This window comes from Tetrao urogallus (genome assembly GCF_951394365.1).
Source record: "Tetrao urogallus genome assembly, chromosome: 5".
Taxonomy (NCBI): Eukaryota; Metazoa; Chordata; class Aves; order Galliformes; family Phasianidae; genus Tetrao; species Tetrao urogallus.
In genome coordinates this window covers 45,622,503-45,649,086 of record NC_136818.1, presented here as the reverse complement: position 1 = coordinate 45,649,086, position 26,584 = coordinate 45,622,503, and the positions used below count along the sequence as shown (strand labels likewise).

At 40.7% G+C, this 26,584-nt stretch overlaps 2 protein-coding genes across 2 annotated transcripts in view; one reads left to right on the top strand and one right to left on the bottom strand.

Annotated features, from left to right (window-relative positions):
- Positions 1 to 499: 499 nt before the first annotated feature.
- Positions 500 to 20,587, top strand: HELLS (helicase, lymphoid specific; the record flags this gene model as incomplete). Its single annotated transcript, XM_079535779.1, has 22 exons — positions 500 to 530; positions 606 to 721; positions 2,601 to 2,723; positions 4,056 to 4,115; positions 5,119 to 5,155; positions 5,246 to 5,310; positions 5,755 to 5,796; positions 6,177 to 6,401; positions 7,634 to 7,816; positions 8,115 to 8,258; positions 8,806 to 9,002; positions 9,685 to 9,781; positions 10,439 to 10,600; positions 11,063 to 11,205; positions 12,317 to 12,455; positions 13,698 to 13,781; positions 13,879 to 13,998; positions 15,345 to 15,461; positions 16,083 to 16,242; positions 19,285 to 19,381; positions 19,585 to 19,661; positions 20,490 to 20,587. The coding sequence occupies 22 exons, from the start codon at positions 500 to 502 to the stop codon at positions 20,585 to 20,587; spliced, it is 2,517 nt and encodes an 838-aa protein (XP_079391905.1).
- A 4,183-nt stretch (positions 20,588 to 24,770) lies between these two features.
- Positions 24,771 to 26,584, bottom strand: part of PDLIM1 (PDZ and LIM domain 1) — a gene marked incomplete at both ends in the record, with an annotated part of 35,860 nt that continues 34,046 nt past the window's right edge. The window contains 2 exons of the mRNA XM_079536492.1: positions 24,771 to 24,957; positions 26,424 to 26,541. Coding sequence (XP_079392618.1) covers positions 24,771 to 24,957; positions 26,424 to 26,541 — 305 coding nt within the window. The remainder of the gene's footprint in view (positions 24,958 to 26,423; positions 26,542 to 26,584) is intronic.

Below are 26,584 nucleotides of genomic sequence, written 5' to 3'. Positions count from 1 at the left end.
CTTTAACACAGGCAATGTTTTGGGAAAGGCAGTTTTCCTTCACTCGAGTGATTCCAGCCCTCTTTCATCTTTTAAGCATTCCTCTGCCCTCTGGTGGCACAGAAGCACTCAAAGTTCTTAATCTGATGGCGGTGCCCTCACTATGCAGGTGCAGATCCACAACCCCGGGTGCCAGGGCCGCACCTCTCGGGACAGACGGAAACGGGAAGACGAAGCCCGCTGACCGCAGACCGCGAGGTCCCCGGAACGGGGCGGAGAAACGGGCATCACCTGACAGGACCCAACACGGCTTCCATTCGAGCCCGCCAGAGGTGGGCTGAGCCGTCTCGCGAGACAGACGTCTTTTCTCGCGAGACTCAGGCAGCGCGCGGTTTTTGGTCTCGCGAGGCGGGTGGCGCGTGGCGGCGGGCGGCCCGGGCGGGAGCTCGGCGTTGGCTGCGCGCGGGAAGGCGGTAGGCGTGTGGCGGCTGCGCTGCGTACCGCGGTGCCGCTCGGTGCCATGCCGGCCCAGAACGTGGCGAGCGGCAGCGGTGAGCGTCGGGCCGCGGACGGGAGCGATCGGAGGGCCGAGCCCGGGGGTAACCGCGCGCGCGCGGTCGTTGCAGAGCCGCCGGGAGCCGAGATGGGGGAACAGGAGGTGGTGATCACGCCGGCCATGCTGGCCGAAGAGGAGCAACTGGAGGCGGCGGGGCTGGAGAAGGAGCGGCAGATGCTGGAGAAGGTGAAGGGGGGCTGGGCGGCTGCCGGGCACGGGGGGTTTGTGCTGCTGGCACCGGTGTTGGTCGTGGCGCTGGTCTGAGTGCTCCGCTCGGCTCTTGCCTTCAGGAAACGCGTCCTGAAGAGCTTCGCATCCCCACCTCTCGAGGCATAGCCATTCCTGTGCTTCGTTTCCCCCTTGCTATGTGTGTTTTCAAGTACTGATATTAAGGCTGCTCGGGGCATGTTGGAGCAGAGGAGATGACTCGCGTTGTTAATCCCTGGCATGCGCGCGTCTTGGGGTGGGGGCAGCTGAGGTTCTTCGGCTTCTGGGTTTTTGAAGGTTTCTTTGTCACTTTTGTGGACACCTTGCCAGGTGAGTTGTGCAGCAAAGGAGATACTTGTTCTTTCTATGGGCTGATGGTAAAATACTGCTATGTAAGTATGTGAGAATGTAGCGTGATGAAAAGCGAGCATCGTGCGTTTGGCCTAGTCAGTATAACGGGTATAAAGCCCAGCTTTGTTGTTGGTTTGGATGGAGTCAAAGGACAAAGCGATGCCTATTCTGGAGAAATCATAAGCGTTTATTATTGTTTGTCGTCTTTAGATTTTCTGTTTTTCCCTTGAAGTTGGTCAAGGGAAACATTCGTTAAAAGAAGCAATTAGTGGGAATAAACAATTCAACTCCTGAAAAAAAAAAAGTGTTAGCAATTCACTGAACGAAATAGCTTAATTTTACTTGCGTTATCTCTTGGCCTAGCCATCAAGGGTCGGTCCTCCTGGGCTCAGGTACTTCCATTTGAAGGAGAGCAGAAGCAAATAAAAACTTTATGGAGAATCACAGGAAAGCCATCTAATCTCCAAATGACACGTGGAAATGGATCTTCCTCTCGTTAAAGAGCAGAGTGATAGCTGCTTTGTGATTTGGAGTACCGTTTTTGGAAAATTAAAGGCAACATTTCTACCAGAGCTTTTTTGTCTTGCAGTTTGCCCTATCAGGCAGCTAATATCTGTAAATAGACTACTTGTTAGTCCATTTAGTTCCAGAAAATTCCCTTGTTTTGGCGTCCTAGTGTGCCCTTCCCCCCCCCCTCCCGTGTTCCTTTTGAAGGCTGTGGCATAGATAAGGATCTCCCGAAGCTCTGCTACTTGCCTTCCCTTGGGTTTCTCTTGGAGATGCTAATTGAGACATTTTCGTGTGTTTGACATCTCAATGTAACAAACAGTTTTGGGTGAATGCTTTTTTTACTTTTTGGAGGAGGTCTTGACTTCGGTTTTAAAGATGTCTTGCAGGCTTCTAATTGCAGTATGGAATAAATTCAACAAGTGTCACTTTCAAAAGAGAGTGGCAGTTCAAGCGCATGTATTTTAAAAGCAAAGCAAAATAAGTTACTACTTTCATACTGCAAATTTACTCGGCCACTCTAAATTAAGCATTAATGGTTTAGGCATTAATAATTAGGCTGTTTAAATAGCTTGCTGATGTGCTTTTGTGCCTATGGCTTGGGAAACAGTTTGCTGAATTTTGCGAGGTTATTTTTTTCTGCCAGGTTTTGTGAGCTGTGAATAAACTTAAATGACCTTGCTCTAAATCTGTAAACTGGAAATTAGACACCTTTGAGGCCTTGAATGCTTTGTCCTACTGCTCTGGAAGCAGACAGACTCAGAGCTCTGTTTACATATGGGAGCAAATCCAACCCTCAATTACATTAATCTGTGAGCACTTTGTAGAGAGAGAGAAATGTGGATTGGCACACCCACAAATTGTGGATGTGTTATGACTGAAAGAGAATGCTTGTGTGTTTATGAGACAAATGCAATTAACCGGTAAGAGAATCCTTCATTATCTTAAAAGCATTGCATCTGAAGCACGTATAAATAGGTGATGTCTCTGTGTTGGCCAGGCTCGCAGTACTTGGGACAGGGAGTCAAGTGAAATGCGCTACAAGAGGCTTCAACACCTGCTTGAAAAAAGCAACATTTATTCCAAGTTCTTGCTAACTAAAATGGAGCAGCAGCAACTGGAGGTAGGTGTGTTCTTGTCTACAAATGGGATTCCTAAGATGAGCTGCCATCTGTTTGGTTTTCCTGCCATCTAGCATTTTGAACTAAGGTGAAAATAATGTATAAATCTACAGAAGGTATTGCCCAAGGATGAGGTGGTGCTTTACACTGTATTCTGAGTTTGTCCTTAAAATATAGAAATAAATCGGGCTGAAAAGTGGTCAGACACAATGTAAAGGGTAGCACTGATGTCTTTAAAATCCTTCTGTTAGGAAGAGGAAGTCAGTATTTCAAATAAGAAACAAAGTTTTAAGGAAGCTAGAAAACCTGGAAGGAGGATTTAAAAACAAACAAACAAAACAACAACAACAAAGACTCAACCAGTAGGAATTGTGTGGCCTATTTGTGTTGGTTACTGATGGCTGAGGATGAGGCCTGTTTTCAGGATGCTAATGTGAGACAAATGTATAAATTACAGTGATCTGAGACCAAGCTGTTACCAATCAAACTTCCGTAAAATTATTTGATGCTTTTGTTTTTTTTAATCTATGGGCTGCTAAGTTCACACCTGGCCTTATCTCGACTCTATTACTGACCCTGTATGTACAAACTTGTGGGAGTTTGAGCTTTAGAGAAAGGAGAAATCTCAGGAAAGGATGCAGGTTAATGACTGCTCAGAGAAGTGGCACTGGCAAGCTGCTGAAAGCTCCTTTCTAAAATAATTCTCTAGCTTTTCCTGTCAGTTTGGATTCATGTTTACAGCATTGGTAGAGTGCCTTTTTCAATATTAAATCTTTTGTTACTTCGTTTTATAATTACCAAGGTTCTATTATTTTTTTATTTTTTTTTTTCCCAGGGTCCTTTTGCTTTCAGCAAGTAAAAATAGTAGATGATGTAAAAAAATCTTAGATTCATCAAGATATGAACGCAATTATTCCTTAAAGGCATTTTAGGATACTTAGGTTGCTTTCTGTTCCACAATGAGCACGAGTAGTAACATGTAAAAGTTGAAGAGGAGCTGTGTATATTGAATACTTAATGTAGGAAATGAAATCTCTTGAAGGAGTTTGTAATTGGGAATATCTTTGGAGTCTTGTTAAATTACTGTATTTGAAAGTGTTTAGAGTAGTGACTGAGAGACCATTCAGAGCAGTTGCGCTTTCTCACTTATGTTTTATTTCATGATTTTTTTTAAACAATGTCACTGTCAGAATAGAAGCTTGTAGTGAGACTGCAAAGACAGGTCTGTACGGTACACAGAAATCTGGATTACCAATGGAATTTGCATCTGTTATTTCTACAATGGATAAGTCTCTTGTAGGTGTTATTTAAGAAGTATCTCTGTCTTTTTTTAGGAACAAAAAAGGAAAGAGAAGTTAGAAAAAAAGAGGGAGATGATGTTAAAATCTGCCAAGGTAAGACTAGCTATTTTATGTAACTGTCCTGTATTTAAAGTCTGTCAAACTGCCATATCAATTTTGATCTTGTAGTCAAGGTAAAGAAGTTAGACTTGCCCAGTATTTAACTTGAAGATATGTCTATTTATAGAAACTTTTGAAAAGATTTATTAAATGATTTTGCTGGGCCCTGTCCTGTTCAATGCCTTTATTGATGACCTGGATGAGGGCATTGAATGTACCCTCAGTAAGTTTGCAGATGACACCAAAATGGCAGGAAGTGTCCATCTGCTTGGGGGATGGAAGGCCCTACAGGGGGACCTGGACAGGCTGGATGGCTGGGCTAAGGCCCATGGGTCAGCCTCTTCTCCTGCATCACTTACGACAGGACAAGAAGGAATGGCCTCAAGTTGTGCCAGGGGAGATTCAGGTTGGACATAGGGAAATAATTCTCCACGAGTAGTAAGGCACTGGAATGGGCTGCCCAGGGATGGAATTGCCATTCCTGGAAGTGTTCAAGAAAGATTTAGATGTTGTACTGAGGGACATGGTTTAGTGGAAAATATTGATGATGGATGGACAGTTGGATTACGTCACTTTAGAGGACTTTACCAAACCTGGTGATTCCATGATTCTATTATACCATGGTTTTTAGCTATGTTTTTTTTTAGGTAAAACTGTTCTAAACTGTGCTTAAAAAAAATCACATAGTATAGACTGTCTTACTAAGGAGACTTTTTTGACTAATTTTTATTAAAGGCAGTGGTATGGATTTGCCTTGAAAGCTGGTATTTTTTTAAGCAATGATTCAATGATTACTTTTCTTAGTCAACCGAGAGCCTAAGTGCTGGCACACGAAAGCAAGGATGAAAAAGACTGGTGCTTAACTGCCTTTGCTACTTTTTTTTTTTATAGTAAACGTGCTTCAAAAAGCTTTCAAAAATAATGGTTTGAGTCTGATGACATATTCTTCATTTGTGTTGAGATAGAGTATGAAACTCTTCCTGTGTTTGTTTTCTAGACTCAAAGTCCAGCTGATGGAAAAGAAGAGAAATCAGGTAATGTATTAGACTGTCTTTTGTCAGTACCAGTGTTTTTAGTTCCTTCAACATTTACTCTGTTGTATAAACTCAAATCTTATGTTATAGCTACAAAAAAGAAGAGAGGGAGAGATGACGGAACATACAACATTTCAGAAATTATGTCCAAAGAGGTAGGCCACATCTGTAAATGGACTTGTTTGAACTCTTGTAGCACAAATTTTAAGTAATGTCACAATCACTGTATGACATCAGTATTTTGTTGCAGTGCATCCTTATACATTGTCATCAGACTGACTAACAGACAACAATAGTCTGTAAGATATTTATTTTAGCAAAGATCTACTTAACAAGCAAACCTATAGAATCAAAATACTTTTCTTAACACCTTTAGAGAGGTGAGATGAGAAGGGAATACATCTTCCTATTGAATTTCCAGTTACCTCTTGTAATTGAAATATGTTTGCTGACGCGTGGCCTTGTTTAGAGTCAATTATGATGTATGAAAATTTGTTTCAAGTATGTCCAGATTCTCAAAAGATCTTCGGGAATACAAATTTATGTGCTTTTGAATCTGAAAGGCTACAAAAGTATAAGGTTTTTTTCTTCTTTTCCAGGAAATCTTATCAGTGGCAAAGAAAAGTAAAGTGGAAAATCAGGTATGTTGGCAGATGTTAGAACAGTTTAAACATTTAGAGCCCAAAAGGAAAGAGGGAGGGCTTTCTAAACTTTGCCTGTAAATAAATCTGCTAGCTGTTGAAGACCTGAGCTATCGCTGCTCCAAAGCAGTAAAGAATACTGCCTATAAGGTATTGAGATTTTGCATGAATACATCTGTTTTTATGGCATTAATCCTCAAAATAAATTCTACTCTTCAGTTGACAGTTACTCAAAATAAATCTCTGTGTCAGGCGCTGTTTTGCTTCAGTACGCTGTAACAGACTGGTGTAGATTTACCAGAGTTTTGATAGAAATATGTCTAGCTGGGCTTTATTAACACATTCCATTTGTCACATGTTCCTTGAACATTCCTTTATAGGATGAAAGCTCTGCTGACAACCTGTGTCCAGAAGACCTGCAGAAAAATGGGGACTCAAATAGTGTCATTAAGGATAGGTTGTGTCAAGCTGTCCGACACAGTGCCAAGCAATTCCTTGATCCTGTGCGGAAATTTAATGGACAACCAGTGCCTTTTCAGCAGCCAAAGATTTTTACTGGAGGTGTAATGAGGTGGTATCAAGTGGAAGGCATGGAGTGGCTAAGGGTATGGAGCAACTGTTTACAAAAGTGCATCTCTTGCTGACTGGGGACTGAAACAGAGGGAAGGAGAAACAAGTCTGATTATAGTCAATATGGGGAAGATAAGAAGGAGAATTCCTTGTTTTTTGTTTTGTTTTTGATGATACAAGAATCTGGTATTATTAAGTTGTTAATACTGTTGATATGAATTTAAAGGGTGGGGAGGATATGTGGATTTGTTAAGATTTTATTAGGCTTTATTTTTTGGTGTTCTCCATCTATGTTGTTGTTCAACTGCTTTTTCGGCCTCCCCTTCAAAGTACTTTATGACAGTATATTCATACTTAACTTGAGGGGCAATCTTGCTGGTTTTCCTCTCAAGGACATGAGTAGCCCAGGTCTTTAGACTCAACTGCTTTGCAGGCCTGACATAGGTGACAGTTTTCAATTCTCTCTGCATTCTGAACACTTTACTAGTAGTATGAACATAGTGTTTTAAAAATGTTTTGTCTTTAACATTTGAAATCAAAAGTGGGAGAAACGTGCTATAAGCAAAAAATGCCCCTGTATTTATTTTCTCCCAGGTTTTCGTTGCAAGCCAAATGAGGATAACTTTGCTTTCTCATTATCAGATCAAGATAGAACTTTCTGCTGCTGATCTCATTTTTCTCCTCGGTTTTCTTCAATTCTTCCAACAAACGTGTATCCTGTTCTAGTAGGCTTTGACTCATCTCTCAAGTGATTGCCTCTAGACTAACTTGTCTGGAGGAATAAACAGCTTCCATTGTTGGACCCTCACTTATAACTTTCTTCATGAATAGTAGATAGAACAGTTAAAAGGCACTTCTGTGTCTTCCTTTCTATTCTGTTGTGAGAGGTTCTCTTTCAGTTTTTAAGATAGACAGTGTTTGCATGAAACTTCTGCAAAAGCTGCATTGGTCAGGTACTCTACTATGCTGAAAGTCTTCCTGTAGAAGCTACTTTAAAAGATAAAACTCTTTTGTTGTAGGGTTGTTTTTTTTGTTTGTTTGGGTTTTTTTTGCCTCCTAGTCAGACATTTAATAGACTCAAAGCACATAAATGCCAGACTTTAATATATAGGTTTACAGGATGCTATTCTTACCACGGAGAAATTTTACTCATCTGATGTGCTTAGTAGAGAATTTCCACTAAGAATTTCCAAATTCCTACAAATGTCTGTTGTTCCTAAGACTTGATGGTTATTCTGTGCTTATATGTCTTTCTTTGTGTGTGCAGATGCTTTGGGAAAATGGTATCAATGGTATTTTAGCTGATGAGATGGGGTTGGGAAAGACAATCCAGTGCATTGCAACAATAGCTCTCATGGTGGAGAGAGGAGTCCCTGGTCCCTTCTTAGTATGTGGTCCTTTGTCCACGCTTCCAAATTGGATGTCTGAATTCAAGAGATTTACTCCAGAGGTAAAAGAAATGAAGGTTTCTCTTCCATTTTTTTAGTTTTTTTTTTTTTTTAATTTGGATTTGAAAGAGCAAACTTCTGAATCCTTACTGTAATTCTTAGCCATGAAACTTCATATAGAACATCAGTTGAATTGTGGTTGTTTACATGGTTACTACTATGTAACTGTGTACTATGGTGCGGCTTGCTATGTATTTACAGCCACCTTATAAGCAAGTTAATTATCATTACTATCTCTGTTTGGGCTTACAGCTTTAAATGAGCTTAATTCACCTGATTTCTAAGTCTTTATTTCTTCAGATTCCGCTCATGCTGTATCATGGAGCTCAGCAGGAACGTCGTAAACTGGTTCGTAAAATTCATGGGCGACAAGGATCGCTGAAAATCCATCCTGTGGTCATTACTTCTTTTGAAATTGCAATGCGGGACAGAAATGCCTTGCAGGTACTTCTTTTCTCACAGAAATCTGATGACAGGTGGAATGTCAATAATGGCAGTGCTTTTGAATATACATCTAACAGAACAAAAAAACCTCCTGTGTGCTGCCTGTATAGTGTTGTACTATAGCAGCTATGTTGGCATTCAGTTCTGCCATCATCTGTTTCATTGCTGACTGGATTTTTTTTTATGCTTAAGAAGTACTTCAAATAGAATGCTATCCAAAACATGAAGTAAGCAGATAATTACAGCATTTACAGCTGCAGTTTATGTATTGCAACTTCCCTTTATTACCTCTGTATAGACGACGGAGAGTAGAGACTTGGATGTAGAAATGTTATGATTTTAATATTGGAATGATTAGTTTGGTGATGAGAGCTTGTAATTTCAATGTAATCACCAAAGCTTCCTGTATGTGTTCACTGTAGAGCATTAATTGTTTGGATTCTGCTGTTCAAGTCTGGCAAAATTGAAACAACACCAAATGCTGATCATTGGCACATTTTGATGGAGTAAGCTAAGATTTACTGAAATGTCCTTTCTTCTTGTGTAGAGCTGCTTCTGGAAGTATCTGATAGTAGATGAAGGTCATAGGATTAAAAATATGAACTGTCGTCTTATCAGAGAACTGAAACGGTTTAATGCAGACAACAAACTGCTGTTGACTGGTACCCCCTTACAGAACAACTTGGCAGAGCTTTGGTCATTGCTTAACTTCTTGTTGCCGGATGTTTTTGATGATTTGAAAAGGTAGGTTGCAATTTGGTAGTAAAAACTTCTTCCTTTTGTTCTGTTTGGGCATTAATCTGACTCTTTAATTATTAACCTTGTATCAGTATTTGAAGAGCTCTTTGGTGCTGTGGTTATAATTTGATATAATTATCTGATGGTAGAGGCTTTGAAATGTGTATTACTTTCACGGTTGTAGTTTTGGAAAGGAAAGAAGTAATTGTCAGTTCTGAACTAAATCGTGAGCTTTGGGGGAAACAGGGAGATGGCTTCTAATCATAAGGTTTTGGTACTGCTTGAGATTGTGTGAGCTGTTGGAGATGGCTGTGTGAGACAGGCAGACATGAAACCCACGGGAGACTGATGCTTTTCTGGAGCAGCATGGGGAGGTCAGGAACAATGCCAAAACAGTCTTGAATCTGACTGAACTTGGAAAATACTATAGACTATAGTGAGAATAACAACATAGTGAAATTCTAGCTTAGACAACTTTTTTACTTGTCAGTTTTAAAAACTTTAGCATCCAAACTGACAGGTATGTATCAGAAACATAATTACCTGTTCATCCTCTGTGTGTGATGGGTACTAGTGCCTTGTTTTTCTTAAGTCATCAAAGTTTGGAAAACTTCAAAGTACACAATGAAGAAGAGTAATAGCTATGAAGAAAACTATTCCTTTTTTTTTTTTTGCTTTGTTTTTGTAGCTTTGAATCGTGGTTTGATATCACCAGTATTACAGAAACTGCTGAAGATATTATTGCTAAAGAAAAGGAGCAAAACATCTTGCATATGCTGCATCAGGTTTTCACTTTTATTCTTTATATTGTTTTTTCATGATTTATTTCAGATGTTGGCCAAAATCTTGTTAGTGGAGGCAACTTATGGGTGTAAGATTCTTATTGTGACACCTCTGGACTTTCTTTGACTTTTTTTTTTTCCCCTCCTATATTTACAGCATTTGTAACTGCTGAAAGGAACAACATACTATTAGTAATGCTTAGTTTTAGTTTTTGGAACCAAACTGGATTTAGTTAAACTTAATTGCAGTTGCTTGCTTTGGTTTGCCTAAAGATTTGGTTGGTTTATTGATCTCGTGGAAAGGTAACCTTGAGGCAATTTATGCAACTCCAAGGTACTGAACAGAAAACCTTTTGACAAATTAGTTTTATGATTTGCCTGTCTTCAAAGGCGAAACTAAACTAACACTCAAACTTTCTTTTTAAGAGGAAGAAAACTAAGTGCTTTACAGAACTGTTATTTTCCCCTTGTAAGCTGATGGTGGGAGGACCAGTAGCTGTCACTATGAAAAAATGAAATATAAATCTCTACATATTAAGTCCCTTAGTTTAAATTGTGAAAATAACGTTTTATTACTAGATGTGTTCGTTTTGTTTTTGTTTTTTTTTTAACCAGCCCTGTTAAGAGCTCTAGTAATAGCACAACCTTTCAACATTTCAGATTCTGACACCTTTTCTACTGAGAAGACTGAAATCTGATGTTGCTCTTGAGGTTCCTCCTAAACGAGAAGTTGTGGTGTATGCACCCCTAGCAAAGAAGCAAGAAACGTTCTATACTGCCATTGTAAATCGCACCATTCGGAATCTGCTTGGAAATAATGAGGTATCTGTTGATTTGGGAACGTGCTTACCTGTTTATAGTTGGTGAGCAAAACCACATTGACATTGCTTCATTACTAGCATAACTAAAAACCTTTTTTTGCCTTTTTGGGTCTGATTCTTTTGTTGCTGTTAGCTTCAGAACTGCTAATACGAATGTTAGTATGTTCTTGGTTACTTGTAGCTTAGCAGCAACAAAAAAAGTTTTCCTTGAACTGATAGGTTCTGCTGTCAAGTCAGCGAAGTATAAATGCAGTTTTTAAAAACCCCAGCACAAGTTCTTGAAACCTACAACTTAAATTTGGGCTTCTCTTTCTACTGAGTAAAATTTACAGCCCTGAATTCTAAGTGTGTTTTGATGGGGCATATTGGTGAGAACTGTTCAGGATTGAGAATTCTTGGATGAGCGTGGTTTAAAATTCAGAGGCCCGTCTGCTGCTGTTGATGATGATGTTATTTCCTACAGGAAGAAGTAGTTGAATTGAGTCCAACAGGCCGACCAAAGCGCCGTAGTCGAAAATTGGTGGATTATTGTGAGGAACACAATGGTTCACCTGATGACTTGGAAAAGTTGATCAACAGAACGCAAGAGGAAGTAGTAAAAGAGAGGTGCCTGCCATAAAAGAATATATTTTTGTTACACTGAGTATCTCTCTCTCAATTTGCCTCCAGAGCTTTGCTTATACATTTTTTTTTCTAGGTTTTACAAGCTTTGCAGTGTTACAGTGAACCTTTTGACCACAATGTTCAGTTATGTTTGTAGCTTTCATTGGCTCAAAGGCAGAGGACGTGCAATAGTCTTTGTGTGCTAATTACAATTAACTCCTGTGTTTTTTGCAGAGTTTCTCAGGAATACTTAGAGCAAAGTTCAGACTTAGACTGGAGTAAAAGGGGAAGTGGTTTCCTTGTTTGATTTTTCAAAAATAAATAGGCTTAAGCTGAGATCTGAAACTCGAATGGCTAGCGTGGTTCTTACTCTTATGGTGAGATACATTGTCATGAAAGCTTACTGGTGATTACGATGAGAGTCAAGGGCTGGGATTTGAGATAGACCTTGTCAAACTCAGGACTTGTCAGCTGTTAATAGCTTGAAATTAGTTGAAGACCTTTGAGTACAAGGAAAGCTAGGATTGAACTTAAATTTGGGCATTGAATCATATTTATTTTGCTAGATTTTAGTCCAATGTACGCTAATGTAACTGATTTAAATGTATGCTTTTGTTAGTTTTATCACACTTGGATCCCTTATGTTGGATATAGCTCATAGATGTGGAAGAGCTAAATAGCTGCGTTTGTGGTAGAATCCTGCAATGTGTAGATGGGGGCTGATATGGGATAGGCTGAGAGACGATATCTGGAATAGTTTCTTTTGTTATGCAGGAAATCTAACCGCATGTTCCCAAAAGGGGCTTGTTTCTATTTCCTTTTCTGCTGGATAACTTGCACAAGCTGTTGTTTTCTCATTTCTGATTCCTGCTTATCACCCTTTAATATTTTAAACCAGTAATGACAAAACTCATGCCTTCAGTGCCAAATGTGGTGCTAAAAGAAGCTTTGTCTGATAATACTTTTATTAACTGTGAGAGATCTAACTCAGATTTAGAGGAAGTTTGAAGCAACATGTGAGCCTATTGCTTGATATTTTTTATTTTTTTATTTTTTGCAACATCTGTAACACACAGTGACATTTTCTGTACTAATAAGATGACATCTTTTCAAGGCCAGTGATAGAAGTGAGCATGCCTATGGATTCAGAAGTGAACCTTAAACTACAGAATATTATGATGTTATTGAGGAAATGCTGTAATCACCCCTATCTTATAGAATACCCATTGGACCCTGCTACACAACAATTCAAGGTATGTATTTTAAAAAGATTAAGAAGGAAAATATTGTAGGCATCCAGAAGTGATGGATTCTGTACAGCCAGCAGTGAGAACAACCTTTTCAATGTATTTACGTGTGCCTCCCCACTGAATTTCAGCAGTGTGAGAGAATAATCATTTGCTGCTTCCTGCAGCTGTAATTGCAAAACAACTCTGTCCCCTTTTAGTCTTCTGTAGTGTTTATTCTACATTATGGAGGAATTAGTAACCTGGCTTCCAGAAGACAGAATTGAAATGATACTGCCTTCTGTTTAGTTGAGCTGTTTTAGGATCTCCTTGAAAAGGCTTATTTTCAGAGCTAAACATGCTCGTGCTGATGAACTGTTTATTCATAATGTAAACTGTACATGTTACAAAAGGTGTGGTGGTAAGTTTATAAGCGGGAGGTGCTATAGGACTGGCAATTTCAACTGGATTGTCTGCTTAGAATACGGCATCCTGTCTCCTCTCAAAAGGGAGAAAATTAAAAGGTAAATAGAGGCCATTTGGTAGTTAATCTAGACAAAGCAATTGATAATACAGGAAAGTGTTAAGTAATTCGGGTTGAAAGAATCTTGATCAGCCGGAAGTTGCTTGCATGCTGTCAGTGTAGGTTTGTGCCCATGTGTGATAACAGATTTGGCTGCACCATCTGAAAAAAACCTGCCGAAGTCTATCAATGCAAAGGCAGTGCATAAAAGCAAACAACCTGATGCTAACCTGTAGGAATTAAATAAAATAAAAAATGCAGGTGGCTTTATGCTTGCTTGTGGGACCTTAGCACCTGCAACTTGTTCAGCTGGTGCTTCCAGCAGGTGGAAGCCTTGTGCACTGATTACCAATGATAGAAGCTGGGAAAGAAACAGCAGTGCTTTTCCATGTGAGAAGTACAGGAACGATGAAGGTTTCTCCTTCTGGAAATGGGATGGAAGCAAATTCATTTTTTCCCAAAAATATTTGGACGTATGAAATGCTGGGGTTTGATTTAATTTGATCATGATTTAAATTATTCAACTTTGCAAAAATTAGTGTTGCTTCCAGTTTTACAGTTTTTACTTAAAAAGATGCTCAAGATTTTCAGTTAAAAACTTCCAGTTAGCTTTTGTTGGTGTTTCTGTGTGATAAAAATCTTGATCTCCTTTCTTCTAATATGCAACCCCCTCTTCTGCCTTTTTTTTTTTTTTTTTTTTTTTTTTTTTTTTTTTTTTTTTTTTTTTTTTTTTTTTTTTTTTTAAGGTTGATGAAGATCTAGTGAAAAACTCAGGCAAGTTTCTTCTCTTGGACCGAATGCTTCCAGAATTGAAAAAGAGAGGACATAAGGTAAAACCTATTCTTTTTTTTTTTTTTTTTTTTTTTTTTAATGTAGTTGTCTCCTCGTGACCAAAAATGTTACTAAGGAGTCTTCCTCGTTATGCAGGTCTTGATGTTCTCACAAATGACTATGATGCTTGACATTTTGATGGATTACTGCTATTTGAGAGGCTTTAAGTTTAGCCGATTGGATGGGTCTATGTCCTATGCAGACAGAGAAGAAAATGTAAGTACCTGGACATGTCCCTTAATTTAATACTGTATTCTGCCTGTTAATGTGACATTAGGATAAAACTTGAACCAGAATTTAGTCTCTAATGGGCAAATGACATCTAACATTCTTGCTGCTGCTTAAGCAAGTTGAAGCTTATTTCTCTCTAGTCGAAACTGCCAGTATGTTATGTATAGCTCAGCTAAGAATGAATAACCTCTGGGAATAAGGAGGTGAGTTAGCATGTTGCTGCATTTAGTAACATGTATCCAGAAAGGATGCCTTTAAAGGAAGAAAGCAATGCTCTCTTTGGAGGCGCTCGGAAGTCAGCTTCTGCGTTATTCAAAGTGATTGGAAAGCTAAGAGGAATCTCTGTGTAGAAGGAAACTTGACTGTAGGTTGATTCTTCAGTTGAACAGGCAAACATCTTGGCTTGATTAGTTTCCCAAAGCATTTAAGCTGCATGAACAGCAATGACTGAAGGTGGCGTGGCACTGGAACAGGCTGCCCAGGGGGGCTGTCCCTGAAGATACTCAAGATCCACTGTGATGTTCTCCTGCAAACCTATGCTAGGGAACCTGCTTTTAGGGGGATGGGGGGAGGGGGGCCTGAAATAGGTGATAGAGATCTCTTCCAATTTCTATGATTTTGTGCATATGACTCAAGAGAACTGTGGAAGCAAAGGATAAATGCATCAAACTTTCAAGGGTGTCCAGTTTGCTTCTCTTCCTCACCATTCCTGGTCTCAGTGCCTACCACAGTGTGTTGTGGGTGCAAAATGAGAGAACAAGTTTAACTGCTCGTATAAGACCTGACAGGAGCTGTGCTGACACTTAGGATCATCTTTACTTGAAAGCAGTCTAGATGCCAAGTAGGAGGTGAGAAGGTTATTCTTAGTTTTGAAAGAGGAGGAGGAGGTGAACATAGGAGCTGGAAGTAACAGTCAAGGTGGCATCAGAATTTCAGATTGCTGCTTTTGTCAGGAAGTGGAAATATTTTTAAGCTCTACCAGCTTTTGACTATGCTTGCCTTGGGGAATAAAGTATCTCTGAATGGTAGAATATGCAGAGATAAATTGGGATTGGGATGATGATTGGGACTATGACGCTACAGTCATATCTGTTCTGTGTTGGATAGCTCGCTTGATAGAATCAGCAGGTAAGAAAATAATTGCTTTACTTCTTGGTCTCATCCTGCCCTGGATGCAGTTTTTAGATAAGCTTTATTTTGGACTCTGACACTACATGTTATACTCTTCGTTCATCTTTTTAAATTCCAGACATAGGTTGATCTTAAAGTAAAATATTGGCTATATTGTGTTTGATCCCCCTGCTGTTTTCAGTAGCTGAATTCTCTTCCAGATGCATCAATTTAATAACGACCCTGAAGTATTCCTGTTCTTAGTGAGTACGAGAGCTGGAGGCCTGGGCATTAACTTAACTGCAGCAGATACAGTTATCATATACGATAGCGACTGGGTATGTGGATGGACTGTTTACTTCACAACGTCATAAAATGCTTTCTTTACTGCAGCTTTTGGTAAACGTTTAGTATGCTGTTATGGTGTAGACCACTTCTGTTGTTTTAGTGAAGTGTTTTTACATGATGACAGCATCATCTGTCTATGTAAATATGTTATATATTAAATATACTACCTAATTTGAAAATGTCTTAGTTTTCTGAGCACAATGTTAGAGCAGGTTTGCAAAACCAGCATGTTTGTCCCTTGTTTATACCAAAAGTAGGATTTTTTTTTTTTTTTCTATTTTACTTGTAGATGCACTGGTCTTTCAATTTATTGTTTGCTGGAATGTAGCAACAATCTCAACTAAACTTTGGATACAGAATGTCCGTCTGAAAGGGCATGATGTAAATCACAGGTAGTCAAGCTAATTGAGTTACTCTGGCTGTGCAGCTACAACAGCAGGACTTGACATGGACAAGTTTAAGAACAAGTAGATGTGGAGTTCCATTATATCATAACTGCCCTGCACTGTTTGCTTCTAATATGACTCTGAGCTCACTGGTTAGAAATGCTGCTTGGGGAAGCATTAAAAAAGAAAGTTAATGCATCTAATATTACTTCCTTGTCTACTCAGAATCCCCAGTCAGACTTGCAGGCCCAAGACAGGTGTCACAGAATTGGCCAGACAAAACCAGTGGTTGTTTATCGCCTGGTGACAGCAAATACAATTGACCAGAAGATTGTGGAGAGAGCTGCTGCCAAAAGGAAGCTAGAGAAGCTGATTATCCACAAAAGTTAGTATCTGTCTCTTCTGCCTTCGTGTGATGATATGTTTCTTAAACCTCAACAGATCTCTGCTGTGTTTTGATACTCAACAGTATTTTTTCTTGTGTGAATAGTTTTATCCTTCCAATAAGTGGCCATATAATATCATTCTTTAGAATGTTCTTAGATGCATTGTAGATAACAAGTGAAGGGAAAGCACTTTTGCTTCTGCTGTTTCTGACGTTACTGTCTTACAACTCATAGGTAAGGAAAAAATAGGGGAGATGGGACAGTGAGCCTACCTGGAATAACTGGAAGTAAAAGCAGATAAGGGAGTACAAGTATGGGGCTAATTTGGAGCTTATTGGCAAGATGGTCCTTTGTTCAACCCAAATGTTTTTGACTGTCAAGACAGAAAATGTTTAGGCTGGTGATAAATGACAAGTATGTATTGACTGTTGTATTAAATCAAATGATCCAGATTATACATGGAAAAGTAGACAAAATTATCGTATTGCTTGCAGTTTAGCTTATAATAGTGTTCTTCATTTGAACCTACCTTTCATTGTATGGAGCTTATCAGTAGGTTTTCCAGCTATGCTGGCGAACTTGCTTGAATAGCAAGCCTTCAATTAAATCTGGTAAAATGAGCAGAGTCTATAGAAATGTGGAAATTCCTGCTGAACTTTGTAGAAATTGCAAATCTTAAAGCTGTGAAATGATGGTGGCTGCTGTCTGCATCTGTCGTCCTTAATTTAAGAATAATCTGTCATTATGACAATAGAATAAGTCCTCTTTTTGGAGAAATTAGCCAGTGCTGAATGGAACAGCAGTCCTTGATTTATTTTTAAATTTTTTATTTATTGTGTGTAATCACAGTGGTGATTTTTGTGATGTCCTCATCTAGCTGTTTGTGCTCAAATATTTTTAGAAAATGATTGAGATGAATTTTCTCTTTTGCAATAAATTCCTATTTCTTAGGTGCTATAGGAATCTTTCAGTAGCTTTTTCTGTGTGCCATATTTGGATGCTAGCTCAGTGTAGCATTTTCCAAATGCTAAGCTCATTTGAAAAAAATGTAATTCTTGCAACTTCTGACAATAATTGGCCATATATTAAACAGTTGAATTTAAGAACTTCTCATAGTATACTAAGGACAAAACAAAAGAACAGAATGAACGCACTTCTGAGAAGATGTAAAGGCCCTGAAAAAGCACATCTGTAACTGCACACTGCACAGCACACTGCTTGTCACGCCTAAGCTGTGGATTGCCTTTGGGTTTGGATGACATTGGCTAATCTTCATTTGATAGTTCCATAGCCCTAGCTTTAGTCCTTTTGTCGCTGCGGGTTTGGGGTTATTACCAGAGCTGCCATCTGACATTTTCCAGAGGAGCTCTTTTAGATAAGAGAAAAATGTTTTATAATTATTTGATTGTTATCTAGCCTGAAGACGAGTCCGAAGTGGCAAGGCCAGCCCACAAAACACATTTAGATGACTGCCATGTATTGAATTAGCAGTGGGAACTAGGACTAGGCAGTGTACAGGAAAGAAGCTGACTGGCAAGGGCATGTCTTCAGTTTTGCAGTAAGCTGAATATTTATCTTGTTGATTGTAAGTAAGTGAAGCTTATCTAAATCCTGCAGCTTAAGTTGGGGTATCCCTGGCAGGAGCTGTGGATGTGTTCTGTAATTATAAAGGTGATATATTAAAGTAGCAGAAAAGTTGGTGAGTAGGTAAGGAAGGGATATCATAAAGCAGACATGCTGAAGTCAGGCCCTTAGGTAGTGTCTGTTAAAGAATGTGTACAATACAAATGCAGAACCTTAAGAAGTGTAGTATCTTGCAAAGTCATGCTTTTGGTTGAGCTTAGCACCACACTGCAGTCTTTTCTTTCTGCTTTTTGTTGGAAATTGTACAAGAAACAGCACAACTTTAAATTAAATTATTTGATGTCAGACTAATATGGTGTGCATAAACTCTTATCAAACACATGATGTAAACAAGAGTGCCTTGTTTTTCTCTTCCTATTACAGCCCAAGGTCTCTACAATGCAAATTCAAAGCCAAATAGTTTGTGAAACTCTGAAAACTCCAAATGATTAAAAGGGAGAGAATGTATTGCTAACGATGCATGACCTGACCTGGGTCTTTTGAATCAGAGGGGGTGTTGATGGGGAAGAGAATCCTACAGCCCAGACCTTACTGGCGCTTGCAATCTGATTTGCACTTCAGAGGGAAACAGACAGGAGTATGGGGAGAGAGAGAGAGATGTGGAAATGTGTAGGGAGGAGTTCTGAAACTGAGACACAGGAAAGAACATCAGTGTGGGTGATGAAGGGGTATGATGAGGACTTGCTAATTAAATGGGTACACGCATTAATAAAAACTGAGGAGGCTTAGCACAGAACAGTAGGGGCTGTACGTTTTCTTGCAGTGTACAGACTGAATTTGGCTTCATCCATGCTTGGACTTAGTTAGGTAACAATCTTATATAATTTCAGGATATTTTTGCTGACATCCACTCATTTGGTGTAATCTTAATCTCTTCAAGAATTCAGCTCTTGTCTGGTGCATTATTTTGTTGTCTATCCCTATAACTGAAGGATTTTTCTACAATGAAACCACTTATCTTTCATATATTTCCTGTCTTGTAGTGGTTAATGCTGCTTACTTTGTTTCAACTAGCTTACATTACAAAGGGAACAAACTTCAGCATCCACCACCTAACTTTATTTGCAATCTCTTTACTGTAAGTAGAACTAATGGCTTTTCTGCTCCGTGTGTGCGTGTGTGCATGTTGAATTGGTGTTTCAATCAGTCCTTCTGCATAGTGTAGGTAGAAAGTGGAAGACCTGCATGTAAACTTCGCACGCACCATTAATTTCTTTTGACTGGTTAGCCTATCAGCTTATGGTGTGCTTTACCTGAGGGCTGAAACAACTGAACATACCGTTAACTTTGCAAGAGATTTATTCCATCTATGCATCCAGCATTGGTGTAACAACTCAAAGAATTTATTGTTTCTGTCTCTAGTTAAAGTCTCTGCTTAAAATTTTTCCTTTCTACAGATCAGTTTAAAGGTGGCAAATCTGGTTTAGCACAATCAAAGAGCTGCCTGGACCCTCAGGAATTAATAGAATTGCTGAAATCCAGAGACTATGAGAGGTATGCAGATTTTAATTTTTTTTGTTAACCATAATTTTATAAGTTACAGCTTGTGAGCAGCTGTCAATAGTTCTCTTGTCTTACAAAGCGTTATGTTGATCTTAAGAGTGAAAAGAATGTTGTAGGGATTCTGCTGTGTTGAGCACTGAGTTCTGTGCTACATTTACATGCTTTCTTTTTTTTTTGTATTTATTCCTCAACAGAGAGGTTAAGGGATCTAAAGAAAAAGTAATCAGTGATAAAGATCTTGAGTTACTCTTGGATAGAAGCGATCTTATTGGTAAGTCAAAATTCTCATCTATGTTACACAATGGATTCCTGATTTTTTTATTTATTTTTTTTAATGAACTTTCTATCTAGAAAACTGTTGTAGCTTCACTTCCCTATGACTGTATTGTATATGTGAAGACATGCTTTTAGCCCTTTGCTGACATTGGCAGTAGGATCTGCTGAAGATGATTTAAGCAGAAGTATTCCAGAGAAATTCATTCATGTGTAGTATTCCCTGAGCATGGTGTGAAGGAAAACCAGATGCTCTGCAAAGCAACTTTTCCTGCAAGTTGCTGAAATCGATCAAAACGTAAATCATCCTCAGAAAAGAATTTCAGCAAATCAACTGGAAAATCATAACTGAAAATATAGTCTGACAGTGCTTTTTAAAATTATGTTGCACTTCCAGTGGATACCTGTGAATGCAAACATTAGGAAAGCCTAGACCATTGCATTTTAGAAAAGAATTTAGTGAAGCTCCTGAGAGAAGCTATATAGTTTCTTGAATTCTGTTTTCTTCTACGGAAGATAGGACTTCAGAGAAAGTGGGAAATGAGCAGCTTTAGAATCTCTTTTTAAGACATACAGTGGAGTTTTTTCTTAAAGCACACAAATGGAAAATATTTTCAAGCATGAACTTCAGTTGCTGACTGTTTAGGAAATAGCAGAATGATGTTCCTGATGATAAACTTGTTTTCCAAATCCAGATGAAAGAAATCCAGATGAAAGAAGAGTGCATTGAACTTTTTACTCTGCATTACTGTACTTGTAAAGAAAGGTTGCAAACAATTCACCTATCACTGTTGTGTTGGTTTTTTTTTTTTTTTTTTTATTCTAGATCAAATGAAAACTTCTGAAACAAATAAAAAGGAAAAAATGGGTGTCTTCAAGGTCCTAGAAGAATCACCAGGTTCCAATGCAGAATGTGTCTTTTAAAAGTGCAGGTGGCCTGTAATCTGATAGGACAAACATGTGACATCTGTAAGAGACCAGTTTCAGTCATTACACGGACTGATCCTTCACGTTAACTCTTTATGGCCATTTTTCAAACCCCTCTGTTCTTTCAGTGAAATTTCTGCGTTCTAAGGTGTAACATTTGATAGGTTCATGTTTGTAGTTTTGTTAGCCTATGATAAAGAATTGAAAAGACAAGCATTTCATGTTTTCAGTTAGCTTTTGTGTACAGTGGTAAAAACTGGCCAAGTTGTGTAAAATCTTCCTGTGGAAGTCCTAAAACACTTTTTTATATGGCGTTGAATATGATTTTATTGGGAAGGGAAAGAACATGTTGCAAAGAACAGTTAGCTCTTGGTTCTTGTTGTTTTTTGTAATTTCTGCAAATTATTTTGATAAATAAATGTTTGGATTGTCTTAAGGGTTTCCTGGCTGAGGTTTATAAATAAGCACAGCTCGCATGATGTCCATTATTCTTTCTGCACTCGTGTAACCCAACTTCACGCATATAAAAGAAATCCCAAGCTGCAGCCTTTTCTGGTGTAGAGGTCAGTTCTCTAGTGTCTGGCTTGTCAGCTTGCACAGGCAGCATGCCTCTTCAGAAGCACATAGGGGGAGCTATGGGGACTGGAAAGGGAAAATGGAGATTTCTGTCTAGGGAGTACTTTCTGGGGAGAGTTTGAAACTTCAGTGGGTGCAGGTAAATAGATACATTATGCAAAATCCAAATCACTTGGAAGCTTGGTTTTATTCCACAGGTGACAGGAGTGGAAGTAGATAACAAAGCAGGCAAAGTATTTAATTTAGTCACTTTGTGAACATTTGTAGAAGATGTCTTCTATATAAAAACAGGTTCACTGTCAAAGGAGTGTTACTTTCTTGCAGGTATGAAATTCTTGCTATCCTTAGAGCAAATTTGTTACCTTGAGTTGGAGAAAGTCATTTTATATTAGTGGCAGATCCATATACTCTTATGGAAGTATGGGTAAACAAAACTCTGTTAATGAGTAGACTGACTTTGACCTTTGCCTATTGAAAGCCTTGTCTTGCTTCTAATTCTTCCTAAAAATGCGTAGACTAGCATTAATGCTGAGGGTAGCGTAAGTGAATGAGAGTTGCTGTTCAGTAATGTGTGAGTGAGAGAGATTTGCTTTGTAGAGCTATGGTTCAAAAAAATCAGCCCACTTTCAGAAGGTGAAAACAGTGCAAGTTTTGCACTTAAGCATTACATTCAACTATAGCAGTGTTGGTTAAAGCAAACAGTATCTTCTTAATCCTCCAGTGAAGGATAGTTTTCTTACTTGTTATCCCTCTGAACTATGAAAGGACAATCCTCCCTGAACTTCAGAGAAGGCCAGAGTTTGTGCACTTAATGTCTAAAAGCAAAGTTGGAGGCCTTTTCTGGTGTTTTGGAAAGTGGCCTCATTTTTCACAGGTGCAGAAGTAAATTTGGGACTGAGAATGTAAGGATTCTTAGGCAAGGGTGGGGGCTGATTAAGGCTAACAGTTTTAAATTGTTTTGGAGGAAGTAATGACCCCCTTATTGACCACCAGCAGGAAAACTGCTTCAGCTTGATGGACAAATGCTTGAAACGTAGACTTGGAAGCTGTGCTCCTTGTCACATGCTGCGCCTAAACACACTCAGCTTTTGTTCCTCCACTGAAGTGGTGGGAGAATGCTGGAGTTGTTAAGACCAAATGCAGGGGCTGAGGGTTGGGACCTCAGTACACTTATTAGTATGGTGTGTCCATATGCAGAATTTAGGCCATGTCTATGAGGAGCAGCAGGGCACAAGCACCACCTGCTGCACCAGGAGAAAGGGCAGATGTTGCAGTGGCAGGGAGAGGACATAACCAAAATCCCAAGTAAGTCTGTGTTAAAAGTGAGTCTGCTTTGAGCCAAGCTGCACACCCATGTGAGCCAGGCCCTCTTTGGGAGGATGCTTGCTGAAACCGCCCTCACTCTCTTCACCTGGCTGAGTGAAAGTTTCTTATTTCAAACTTAGTTTTTTTTATCTTTCCTGAGTAGGCAGTTGAGCATTGTTGTGGACTTGACCCCACTTTTCCTCGTTTCTCATTGTTAACAAGCCTCAGATGCCAATTGCTAAACTCAATGGGAATTTGTCAATTACAGTCAAAACTGCAGTTGCCAAATACTTTTTGCTTTGTAAAAAGCTAATGTGTTCCTTTTTTTTCAGTAGGCTGCAACAGCCAGAGCAAAGTCCTCCCTGAGCAATGAATGCAAATTGCCTTGGCGCGCCTGTTCCCATAGTAATAAATTGGATCAACACTGGTATCTGCATTGGAAGCCTCCACTTCCAGCACTGGGCCAAAAACCTTTTGTAGTTCCCGGCTACTGCGTCAAGCCCCCCACAATCAGTGTTTTCCCAGCAGTACTGCCAGCCCCCACTGCAGGAGCTTGACTGGGTGATAAAGGGGCTGAGACAAAGTGAAACTTGTCTGTTTACAGCGAGGAGTTGGGGCTGGGGAAATACCAAGCGTGGCTCAGGCTATTCTGTCCTGGCCCATTGCTGCAAGAGCTGAAGTTGGCTACATTTTGTTGGTGGACGTTCTACAGTGTGGAAAGATTTCGTGATTGCACCAGGCCCCAGTTCTTGGTGTCACTGCAACACAGATAGAGCATTGGGGCCAGCATTTCCTCCCTGCTCTACAAACACAGGTGGTGAGGGGCCAGGAGCCCACTGAGAAAGTAGGGAGTGTGCAGTGTCTGGGGCAACCGCAGCTGGACAGCCCCAGTTACTAGAGGGGATGGGGAATTGCTGCCAGGTAACTAGCAGGGTTAGACAGTGGGTCAGAGGCTCCTCCCTGCACTGGTAGAAGTTAATTGAACACTCAAATGGCCTTGAAAAGTAACATGTATTTCACAGAGAGGTGAGAGGTTTGTGATTGCCTTTTTTCATAACCCCAAAACAACCGTCTGTATGACAAACCCTTCCTGACCCACTGAAACCTGTTGCCCAAAGCCTTCTGTGGGACCTGAGCCAAACTCCTGTGCTCTTACCAAACATGTGACCAGCATATTCTTAGTGAACATGAGGGTGATGCCCTGCTCTTACCTGCCAACAGCATCTAGGAGGGCGATGCTATGACTGACCAGGCTCCAGCCCAGCCTGCAGGTGCTGGATAGTGCTGCAGCAGAGAGATTATCACCCTGGGAAAACATGTTGAGGGGAGAGTAGTAGCATCAGTGAGAAGGGGGGTATCATACAAGCAGGCCAGGAAAAAAAAAAAAAAATTACACTCTCACTTTAAAAATAAAACTACCTGCAGCAGGAGCTGGAAGGTGTATGTATGTGTGCATGTGAGTGGCCTGAGCAAGCTGAGCTGAGCAAGGCTGAGCAAGTAGAGATGAGCTAGACAAGAATGCCAGCTGAGCTACTGTAATAGCACTCTCTTGTTCATAGAAGGAGGTGAGAAGAGGAGCTAAATACAGTTAGGTTTGTGCATTATTCCTGTTCTTATTCCAGCCCACCTAAAAGCTGTACAGTGGGAGACAGACAAGCATTAGCTGAGCCTTACTCCCAGTGAGATTTGGGATGTTTTAAGGGATTGTTTATTCATTTCTGGAAAGGCAGCAGCCACGATGCCTGCACAGGGAAGCAATATAGCTGTGTGGTCCCATGGGATCTGGCCTTCGCCCCATCCCAGCCTGCAATCACTGCTTGTTGCCTGAGACCATTGTGTGCTACTTGGTGATTCCATCCTGCTGCTCTCCAGGGCAGCACCACCACACACAGGGGACCCAGAAGCCCCAGTCAAGGAGAAAGTGGACACTTGCCTGTTGGAGTCACCCTATTTATTGAATGTGAACAGAAAGCAAACAACTGGGATACAGGTGAGCTGTGATCTGACTTTGGCCTCTGCCATGCCTGTGCACTTGGCAGCACAAGGAAGGGAAAAAATAATAATCTGTGTATTAAAAAAAAAAAAAAAAAAAGAGAGAGAAACAACAGTGAAAGACAAAAGAATGGTGAATGATTAGTGACACCTTGTGTGTACAGACGGGACTTTCACGCGTCAAGGAAATTCAAAGCCGTGTCTAGCATTCCTTATTGCGAAGGAGAGTCGGCAAGGGGCAGGGCAACACTTTCCCAGAAGAGCAGCAGAAGAGGAACGATCCACGCTGACCCCACTGCAGCACAGGCTACTTAGGGAAGACAGTGACCACCTCGTAGCCCTCTGGGGGCACCACTCGCTCCCGTGCGTGCTTCTCACAGTAGATTTGATCTTCCACGAAGAAATGTCCTTTCTGCTTGAGGTTGGTGCCGCAGTCACTGCACACGTAGCACTCAGGGTGACGCTGCTTGTCCCGAATCTTCACAAACACCCCTCTGGGGAAGGAACCAGCACTCAGCACCAGCTGTCTGCCAATACAGCCCCCAGTCCAGCATCTCACCATCCCCCCTCCACCTCAGTCTCCCCCTGGTGGACCATTTCCCCTCAACGTAGGTCTCACCTCTGCCCAGGTGCTGACAGCACAGAAGAGCAATGGGAAGCCTCCTCTGGAAAGCATGTTCTAGCAAGGACCTCAATTCCACAGGGACAGTGCTGGCAAGAAGCACTGCAATAGCAGCAATAGGCAAAAGCAGAAGGCAGGTAACAGCCTTCAAACACCCAGGGAGAAAAAACAGGATCAGCTTGACCATCAGGTGGGGTGCAAGCTCCAGGTATGTCCCAAACAACCAGGTTTTAGACCACATGTGGAAGTGACTGCCACCACCACCAGAGAGGCATAGCCAGCCACTGCCCTCTGCTAAGGGCTGCCTGCTCAGAGCAGGGGCACAAGCCAACCAGATCCTGACTGGTCTCAGACTCGCTGTCCCACTCAGCATGGACAAGCTCTGGCTTCCCAGACTGATCCAACAAATCTAAGAAGAACTACACAGCAGCTTGCAAGCTACCAGCAACAGCAGCACAAGTTGCCAGCAGCATTTGTTCCATCAGCCATCTATATTTTTCATCATTCTTTACTTTTTAAAGCTAGTCATAGTCCTGTGCTTTCACTCCAGCTGTACGTGGCTGGCAGAGTAATTGTATGATTTGTCTCTGATTCACATTTATAGCCTATGGATTGCTTCTGCAACAACTCTGATAGTCCTTGGAGATGGAGGCATGCCAGGCCCATGCAACTGCAGTGTGCTCGGTCTCACAGCAGCACAACACTGCACCTGACAAAGCTGAACTCCTCCAAAACAATGCAGGTGGGCATCCAGCATTCACCCCTGGAGCTAAGTAGGTTGCAGTAAGTGAAGGCTAAGTAGGAAATGAGAGCAGAGGAAAATGTGGCTGAAAACCTAGAGAGTATATCAGAGACAGAGGTTGGTTGTGCTGTTACAGCAGCTCTGTATCTAGCTCTTGCTGTGCTAGAAGTCAGACATACCCTACAAAACCAACAAAAATTAACTGCATAGATCCACTGGGAGATGTGTGGTACTGCATTGGCACAGGAGCAGAAGGCAGCTCTCCAAGCTCACTGCACCCAGCTTGCCAAGGCAGGACACCACTGCATGGCTGGGACCAATAGGACATGAAAATCATTAAACACATTAGCCTCAAATGGAAAGTTCACTTTACCTGTAAGTGCTATTAACAGATTTCTGGTAGGAAGCAAAACAACAGCACTGAGGCTGTCTCAAAGGGATTTGCTTTGACATGGAACAGTAGAGGGATACCCAATTCCTGCCTCGCTGCCGAATTTACAGGGTGAGCACTACCAAAGCTGGTGAGAACACACATGCTGGGCTGGACCCTGGGTGCACAAGCACAGGTTGCTTGCCCTGGGGACAGGCTTACTTACACAATGCCAGATCCACACTTGTCACACATGGGCAGCTTCTGAGCATTCCCAATCGATGAGGCCACCTTTGTGGTGGGAGCCTTGACGCTCCTAAATCCAGATGGTTTGCTGGGATCTCCTGGGGGTGGAAGGAGAGTGCTTCAGAGCATGTGAGATGCGTG